Here is a 10,181-nt window from a genome sequence, read left to right as displayed (position 1 = left end):
TATTTATTTAAGATTTTCATAAGTGCCTTGAAATGAATTCCCGAGAGTAGAATTCCGCATTACATCATCGTCCTAAGAAGGACTCACATTTAGATTACGTGGTATCACAGATGGTTTTAGTTGCACTACTAGTGATTCATCTTAAAGATAGTTATAAGACACAGATATGAAGAACTAAACGTAATTACTTAGGGCAGTTCAATGAGATAAATCCTATATACTCAAGGATAGAGCGTAACTCGACGTATTTAGGGATTAAAGGTAAATGAGCCAATCTATTGTTACTTCATAGGAGGACCTTGAGACAAGTAAAACACTCACTGGTCTCTATCCTACATCTGGCCTCGATAAAGCTGAAATAACCTTGAAGATATCACCTTTAACCATGACACAACCCAACATTAATACAAGAGAGTTCGAGTGTCATTTTTTCCAAGACAAGAATCCTAGACTAAAAGCTAGCAAGCTAGGACAGCTACCATACGAGAACTTTCACATATAGATCCAATTGCATAATTGCTCACTCCTATCACATAGGAGTGGGTTTAGAAAGAAGATATTTCCTATCCCTTGGAGGATATTGGAAATTTCGGTCAACGCAGGAAAGACAAACGCTAAGCGTCAAAGATAGGGACTCCACCTTAGCAGATGTCCTAAGCACTCACCTGCGCTATTGTTTGTGCTTATAAATTTAGGAACACTGCTTATAAAAAGATTGTATAACCCCAAACTCATTAAAAAAATGGGAATAATGAATCAGGTTGGACCTTTGGAAGGCACGTCAAACCACCCCGAGCTTGCCACCAACCCTAGCCAAGGGGGTTCTAAATAGTCGACGTGAATGTGGACTAAACCCGCCATGAGAGGTCTCTCTGCGGGTTGGTTTAAATGTAGGAGGATGCTTGGATGCCACGAGGGGCTCTAACTGCAAGTTCCCTACCTTCGGGTCCTACTCAAATGATCTACGTGACTCGAGATAGATTCTTGAGGGCCCTTGTTACTAGTGTAAGGGAAAATCTTGGAGGAAATAAAACGCATCCTTATGGATTACGGATATTGTTCCTTTTGAACAAGACTTGTATCTTAACCAAAATGCTAATATTAAGTTTACTTCCCAGGAAACTGTCTGAAATTGTCTTCCTGTCAGTGCCATAAGATTATATTAACAAACCCTATTCCGTAAAAGTCATAATTAAGAAAGCTTCTTTTAAACGTCACCTATAAATGTGATAGGGCTAATTAGATAACCAAAGTACGCCTATTGAGGGAAGCAGGTGGGCACAACCCCTGACGGGTCTGCCCTATGGAAGGGTGGTCCCAGAGAACTGGGAGGCATCTCACAATATTCTTCCATCGTTCGACCTTTAGGCAACACGGGTTTGCACCCGATTCATACCGTTTTAAGGCACCGGAATGGAACTACGTCCTATGGGCAAAGGGGGTATGCAGTGCATCCCTCTCGTTTCTCATTCTCCTTGAACCAAGTGGGGTATGGATCTGCTTCGAATTGGGTACTTTTGCGTAAAGAAGAATATCCAAGACTTGACGCTAGAATGGCTGCCAGGAGACCATGACCATTCGGAACTCAAGTTGCAGGTCGATCCTAATGGGTTCAGCCATGAGCATTCGGTTGTGAGACGGAATTGGGAAACCCTAGGCGACAGGCCCTGTGACATTCCAAGGGAGTGCCAAGTGGTGACTCTTAGATTCGTTTCTCAATGGACTACTAACACATGCTTGGATAGCCAATTGGTGGGCACATCACATGCTAAAATATATTGTATACATCTCTTTTTCATAGTTTTTATCTTGTAAATATTCCTTTACTTCTTTTGCTAATATCCTAGGAATACACTCCAAGTGTAGATTATTATTTAATATATTTATATGTGCACACTTAAATCGTGTAACTCATGATGCAATAAAATACTTTGAATATATAAATAAATGATATTTTTATTTATAGAAACATATAGAAGTATACTAAGTTCTTTCCAAATGTTTTTTCGCAAGAAGTGCTAATAAGACAAGATCAAATTCTCAATGATTTATATATTTTTGGTTTCAGAAATACAATAGTGAGAGATATATAACTTATACGAATCAAATAGTTTTCAAATATTTTTTCAATGGTGTGCATCATTGAGCTTGAATATCTATCCAAAAGTTGTATTTCATGTTAAAAACTTATGATTGTATTTCATGTTAAAAACTTATAATGTAAATACACTATTAAACTGGAAACTTATATCTTTGTTTTGTTTTGTTTTGTGAGTATCTTAAGAACTTATATTTTGAACTTGTATTGTCTTGTCTAGAACTTCAATTTGTCTCTAATATCTTCTAATGTCATGGAAAGTATCACTCAATCTCTCCATAGGTTGTCACTTAAAACTTAAAGATGGAAATATGTTTACAAAAAATAATTCATTTATGGTACTTACACTAATAGAACAAACATTACATTCATTACTTCTAATTAAACTTATAGTGTACTCATAGAGAAAAACATTTACTTAGATGTAAGTACATATCCCTAGCCATATTAACATGCTAAACTTGACTAAACATTTTGAGGTATAGCTTTCAAAATCAATAATATATCCCTTCCAATAATATTTTGCATCCTTTTGTTTTGCTTTTTCACCTTGTGAGAGCCCTTGCAAGATGGTAGTATGATAATCTAATCATTTACATGAAAAGTTTTGGGCTTCCAAGTTGCACCTATACTTTTGTTATAAATGATGTGAGAGTTTGTGGAACGAAAAGAATGCCTTGTGGATGCTATGGAAAAACATAAAAGCCCACATATTTTCTAGAGAAAGAAACTCAAAGAGAAGGTCAAGAAGGAGAATCAAGAGATCTTAAATAAATTGGTGCAAAAAATAAATCATGTACTCAAATCCTTTGATTTTCAAAATATCGAGTATAAACTTCAGGTTCCATCTTTATCATACCTTGTGACATCTTTTGTCAATAAATAGGACTGTTGGGACTACCAAAACATGTTAGACGTAGGATATTTCAACTTTAAAATATCTCTCAATTATCAAAATATCGAGTATTAACTTCAAGTCCCATCTTTGTCTTATCTTTCGATAGGTTTTGTCATAAAATAGGACCACCAAAAGTACATATCAAACTTTAGATATTTCTTATTAAAAAGAGAGAACTACGAAATAGATTCTACTATCTCCAAAGCAAAGGGGACAATAATATGATATTATTGTATCCCAGGCAAATAGTCTTTACCTCTTTTCTTAATCAAGGGATTAACAAAAGTGCTATTTTTTTATGTTTTTGGCCCGAATGGGGTGCACACAAGTGCACATAGTGAGTCAGTGTAAGTGCTCATGCACAAGAGTGCATGCAAATGTATACCAATGTACACATGTGAACATAAGCATGCACGGATGTAGACAAGTGCACATGAGTGCACAAAGCATACATGGGTACTATAGAATATGGGATTTACTCATTGATTTTCTTGTGAGCAATAAGAAGAAACATGGGTACTATAAGGTGCCTCGTTCCTTTTTCCTTTAGCTCATCCAACCTCCCTTGCAAATAGTCTGTGTGTTGATAAAAGAACAAGGAAGGTTGTCAAGTGGCCCTTCTTCCCCTCCCCTCCCCCCACACTCTCTCTTCTATGCTCAATGAACCACTTCCCCCCCAAATTTAATGATGAGACAGACAATCAAAATTCAATGATTGAAGGAGAGAAAGTTATAAAACCTTAGCTTACAAGGTGTGGTAATTAGGTGCCTTCCTTACTTTGACTCCTCTCATGGTTTCTCCTAAAGTAGAGAAAATATGACTCAAAAAGGGCCTCGTAAGAACTGGATTAAGAGAATATTACTTTTCCTAATCTCAAAATGATGGTGGGCTTGGATGTCATGATGGTACTCAAAAATTTTTTTGAGAAAAACCAAGGTGGTATACAATTAAAATTTTCCAAAAACTCCCACAAGAATATGTTTAATATAATAACTTTTAGGTATCTCATCACTAGTAGCTCTCTACCCTAGTGATATAGGGTGAAGCCTATAAGATAGAGGGAGGTGGCTCCATTCCCACAAGTGGCATCTACCTTTCACACAGATTTTGCATTGTGAAATGTGAGCATTGGTTGGCTCCTTTATGAGACTTATCCACATGGTCCATCTACATTGATGGGCATAGCATTCGAGTCTATAAAATTGTATTTTTAAAAGTTCCTGGCATTAGAAATGGAGATTTGAATTTAAAATTTCCCCCTTCACCCTTACACATGGCATCTCATGAGTTTATGTCCAAATTAATATTCAAAAATGAAAGTTCTCTTTTGGCAAAACTACACTTCTTTTGAGAAAAACCATGACTGGTGAGCCGCAATGGATTCTTTTGTTTCTTTCCTTCCTCATGTGATGTGGTGTTTATAATCCACATGTGATGATGAGAAAAATACGTTATCCTACTATTTTATATACCCTTGTGATATTGTTTGAATGCAAGTCGTGCAAGTGACTATGTTGGGATGTGTTCTTGGTCCCAACAATAGAATCAGAATGTTGCACTCCACGAGCTCAATGATAAGACTTTAGATACTTTCTTATTCATTCATGAGGTTCAACCACAAAGTACGATAGCTATCTCTCACCTAGCCTCTTTTACATATCATGAATGCTAAGATTTGCTTGTAGTGAGCCTGGGTTGCCTTACTTCATCAAGCATGAAGGACACTCTTATGAAGTTCCATAATCCACGAGTGTGCTCCTTTCATTGTCAATCCTCTAAAACCTTAGCATGCAAGGAAGAAACATGAGTATAGGTATGAGAGAGTGCTCACGAGAAAGAAGAAGGATTCTCCACCCACATAGTTCCTCACTCTCAGTCTCTCTCTCTCTCTCTCAACTATCTCACTATCTCTCTGTCTCTCTCTCTTTCTCAAAAATAAAAAGTAGAAAGCTAAAAACTCAAAATTTCTAGAGATATGAATAACTTGTACTATTCTTTCTCTTCCTCTATATATAAGAAAAATTAGGGTTAGAGTTTTCCCATCTCCCTTGACATCCTGTCTCTTTTTTGTTCTTTTAGCCTATCACAACTCTCTTTACATGCAATCAAAATTTTGTATTGATGAAAAAATAAACTGCATACAAGATGTTGCTAAATACAATTTGTATGGGAGGGAGCATGGCTCTTCTTGCAATAAAGAGCTATGTTGTCAACAATGGATTCTTTGGTTTAAAATACTACTTGAATTTACTTCATTTTCCCAAGGATAAACATGCACTACCATGCAAGTGGATCTACAAGTTCAAGGTATCTCCACCTAATGCATTACATAAGTATTAGGCAAGAGTGGTGCCCCAGGGACTTATGGAAGAGAAGGGGATTGATTTTGATGACATCTTCATCTCACCAATAATCAAGATGACCATTGTCCATACGGTACTTCCATTGGTTACCCAACGAAGACATGGAGCTTGTTCAAATGGATGTGAAGATAGCTTTCTTGCACAAAGCTTCACATGAGAACATTTATACGCATCAAGCTAGAGGGTTTATTATGGAAGGCCATAAGGAATAGCCTGTGTACAAGCTACATATTAGCTTATATGATTTAAAACAAATTTCCAATCGTACAAAGCATTCATTTGTACGAAAGAAACTTTTGTACAAAAGGATGTTTTGTATGAAAGATCTTTTCTTTAATTATTTTATTCATACAATACGATAATCAACATAGTTATTATTAACATATTCCTATATTATATCCTATATTATTAGGGACCATTGTTTTATAGTTCTTTTTTCATAATATAGGAATCTCTATTCATATTAATGCAGTCTAGTTGGAGTATTTCAATATGGAGGTGGAAAGTTAACTAGTGTTCCATTGCCTCCATATTTAAAACTGAGCTAAGAGGATAGCCCCAAGTCAAATGAGTAGAAGGCTTAAGAATACTCTATATGTAGTCTAGTTTACACTTATATCTAGTATACACAACATGACATAGTCCATGAAGGGAAGCCCCTATCTAAACTCTAAGAAGGAGTATACAAAAATCATCATAAAGAGAGTGGCAATTTGTTGTCCGTATATGAAAACATATATCATGGTTCTCCTAGGATCATGGATTTTCCACATCCACACTATCTCGATAGGCACAAAATCAGAACCTAATAGTTCTCTTGACCTCTCTCATTCCAAGAGAAAACCCATGCCTATGTGTATGACTTGGAAAATCTCACCACACTTGCATACAATGAATACTTAGAAATGCAATGCATTTTCTCAATAGAGGACCAAATACATTTATGACCAATGTTCTTCTATATATAGCATATAATGTATTTACAACTACAATAAAATACATATTTGTAATGTAAATAATCATGTTTATGGACATAACGTACAAGTGTTATCCTATATAAAAGCATGTATATAGTCATGACTATAATTGCATTTATCTTGCAAAATGCACACTAGAGTTAATGCACCTATGAGGGTGACATAAAGCTTGTAGGCTCTCATAAAAAAAAGAAATATAGATAGTTGAAATTTGAGCCTAGAACACTTTTCCTAAACATTAAAAGAAAGAAAAAAGTCATTGCTTTAATCTTAGTAGAAGTAGCTTTCCTCGCACCATAGGAGCTCTCACACCCTCTCTCTCTCTCTCTCTCTCTCTCTCTCTCTCTCTCTCTCTCTCTCTCTCTCTCTCTCTCTCTCTCTCTCTCTCTCTCTCTCTCTCTCTCTCTCTCTCTCTCTCTCTCTCTCTCTCTCTCTCTCTCTCTCTCTCTCTCTCTCTCTCTCTCTCTCTCTCTCTCTCTCTCTCTCTCTCTCTCTCTCTCTCCACACACACACACACATACACTTACTTTCAGATAGAGCTTGTATATAGGGTTGGGTAAATATGTATAAAAATATATTACTTTTCAATGATAGTGAACATGTTATTACTTTCTTGAGTAGATACACCTATAAATATGTGTCTAGGATCTCATTCTCTTATAGTGAGAGTCTCAAATCAAAAGAGAACATCCCCAAAGTGATGGAATGAGGACCATGATGAATGTTTAGCAAAAATCGGATCTAGTGGACATTTATTCTCTACATGTGACATTTCACTATATTTTCTCTTATTAAAATCCTCTAAATGAATGTTTGTGTGTGCGTGTGTGTGATCAAAGAAATTGTGAGTGGATTTTAAGTGATAAAGTGCTAAAATTGTGATAATTGGAACACCATCCTTACATTCTAGTTGCCTTTTATGCATAGTCGCCCATGAATATCTCATGTGAAAAGCTAGTTCAAATTACTTAGTAAAAATGGTGGACTATTAAATTTGAATGCCACATATACTCTAGATGGATATACATGTTTACAAACAAACATGTGAAACATGCTAACTCAATTGTATTATTATTTAGGTCATATCTATAGTTGTGATCTTGGTTATTGCACTACAACTTTGGATTGTAGAATGTACATATCTTGTAGACTTAATTTATTTATGTTTAAATTAATACTCAATCAAAGAAAATAGAAATTATGGAAAATATTTACTAAATAAAATTGTTAGAAATGCATAAAAGAGGACAAAGGGAGTCAATATTGAAAGCAACATTTGTGGTCTTTTAGAATTGAGAATATAGGCCAAGATCCAATTGTTTTATCAATGTCACCCAATGATACATGGGCTTTTACATATTATCCAAATGTAGCATTCCTTATTTATGTAAAGAACTTTTGTGCTAGATTCCAACAAACACTTTCTGTGTGGCCCATTCTTTGCTATTAATTCCAAACACTGAAAAGCACCCAGTCATCTTCTTCTTTGGAGGACTTGATGCTACTTGGTGGATCCCTAAAAAGTGGTCATCATCATATCGACTCATGACTAAATTTAAGTCATGTGGGGCCTCATAAAGAGAACAAATTATGCCAACTACAGCTCCACGAGATACCTCTACAAACACATTACTATCATTGGTTTGACCATTAGAATATGTATTGTAACCAAACTCATCTTGAATACTTAAGTATCTCCAAGAATTTGTAGAGTGATGCTTGAAGATACCCTCCTCCACCATATTAATGGTATCATTACATCGAACTAGCAAGTTGTTTTCAACCACACCTGAAAATACTTGAAACTTTTGGAAAACTGCTGCAAACCCAACCACATCACATCTTAGCACCTTGTAGTTGTGGAAATAACTCCCCTGATTCTCCACAAACATGTCAATGTTTCCATTGGCCCAATCAAGTACAGCTATGGACTTCCAATCTTCTCTCTGTAGAATTAACAACATGGATTTTAATGTATTACACAACATACATGAACATATATTTCTTGATCACATTTTACTTTTGCAAAATTAACATGGATTTTAATGCTTTACTTGGCATACATGAACACATATGCCTTGATCACATTTTATAACATTCTTAGTACTTACTTAAAATATATATGACCTATAGTAAGTACACATTAACTACTTTCATTAATGCAAGGTACATAATCTTAACATATTCTTCAGTTCTTATCTTTCAATCATATTCAATCCCACAATGGTGTACATACATTAGAATCATATTTTTAAACACAAGCCACTTACACACTTACTACTCACTCTACTGATGATGAATAGCTAATGGTCTAGATGAGCGTAGGCCAAGGTTCTTACTCTTTAGTTGACAATTTGTAACTATGAATAAGGGGAAGATATACTAAACCTAATAGCTAATATTGACATGCTAAGGTAGCGTTCTCTAGAGGGATTGTGTAACCTTATAGTACTATAAATATTTTCCTCTCTTGAAGGTCAAATGATGCTTAACCTATGACATTGGCCAACCTATTTTCCTCTCTTGAAGATCAAATGTTGCTTCTTCCTTCTTGTTTCTGCTTTAAAGAACGCCATACCTTTGTAAAGGATGCTAACTAATGTCTGAAAGGATCATGACAAGGCCATACCTGCTGTAAAGAACGCCAATGGTGGGTTGCGTCTTGCATGCCGTAACCCATCTGGCGCCGCGTCATGACTCCCCAGTAACCATAATCAGGGTAGAAGGCGACGTCCGGCTCCACCAGCTGAACGAAGCCACTATCGGTGGAGCGGCTGGACGTCCAGTGAGCGTCGGAAAGGGGCAGCTCCCGGTATGTGACGCGACCTTGATGTGCGGCGGGCAGCCCCTTCAACATATCACTGTACCGATCCTGATCGTCTGCAAGCGGCGGAGGGTAGATCTGCGGGGTGGAATTGACCCGAGGCAAGTGGTGCGCGTGAGTATCAATGTTGCCATTATTGGCATTATGTTGCTGTAGAAGGAAGGGCATGTATTGAGGGGGCAGAGACAGTGTGTGAGCGGGAGGGGGACGATGCGATGATGATGCGTGAGGATCATGAGGGCCCGTCTGCGACGATGCGGGCGCTAGGACGTAGACGGTGACGTTGGCCCTGTCGTTGATGTTGAGGAAGGTGCAGTAGTGGTACTGGTTAATGTGGCTGTGGTTGATGCTGTTGTTGTGGTTGACGATGTTGTTGTTGTTGTTGATATAGTAGTTGTAACGCTCTGCGGCAGGGGTTGTGAGGGGCTGTGCTGACGCTGCTGAAGAAGAAGAAGAAGCTGAAGATTCCTCGCGCTTCCTTCTGAAGTGCTGTCGAACCAATTCAGTAACTTGGACGAGCAGCCGCACGCCTCCAGTGACTGCAGCGAAAATGGACAAGGGATCCATCTCTCCCTCTCCCTCTCTCTGAATCCACACCTAAACTGTGGAAATGTGTTAAGGCAATCCTGAGCTTTTCCTGCCCCCCGCTCTCTCTCTCGCTCATATGCTTAACCGCATATTCGTAGCAATAACAAGTTAGTGAAGTAATAAAACCTGGCCGATAACGTAGCACTGGGTCAACTTCCAGTCGTGCACATGGAACTTTTCAAAGGGTGTGGCATGTGCACTGTGCAGTGTGGCGATACCCACTGGCAAGTGCAACTGTGCAAGGTAGCCGGGTCAACGGTCACTAGCGCTCCAGCCAAGGTGATATAAAATATCTCGCTGCCCACAAGTGGCACCTATAATCTAAAGACGAGATGTATTGTGTGGTACCATTAAGACTAGTGATTCGGTCAATATCAAGCTATACAAGGTACTTCCCTACGCATATGGAATATGGATGATGAGGTTGCTTTT

General features: G+C 37.6%; 1 protein-coding gene across 1 annotated transcript; it reads right to left on the bottom strand.

The window, feature by feature from the left end:
* Nucleotides 1–7,648: 7,648 nt before the first annotated feature.
* LOC148028733 (uncharacterized) lies at nt 7,649–9,908 on the bottom strand. Its single transcript, XM_087688604.1, has 2 exons — nt 8,967–9,908; nt 7,649–8,283 (listed from the first exon to the last, which is right to left on the bottom strand). The coding sequence occupies exons 1-2, from the start codon at nt 9,726–9,728 to the stop codon at nt 7,741–7,743; spliced, it is 1,305 nt and encodes a 434-aa protein (XP_087544730.1). The 5' UTR covers nt 9,729–9,908; the 3' UTR covers nt 7,649–7,740.
* Nucleotides 9,909–10,181: the final 273 nt, after the last annotated feature.

This window comes from Lygodium microphyllum, chromosome 11 (assembly GCF_053477565.2).
Source record: "Lygodium microphyllum isolate KBCC chromosome 11, Lygodium_microphyllum_v1.1.10, whole genome shotgun sequence".
Taxonomy (NCBI): Eukaryota; Viridiplantae; Streptophyta; class Polypodiopsida; order Schizaeales; family Lygodiaceae; genus Lygodium; species Lygodium microphyllum.
The sequence above is the reverse complement of the archived record's forward strand: the minus strand, read 5'-3'. Positions and strand labels throughout refer to the sequence as shown.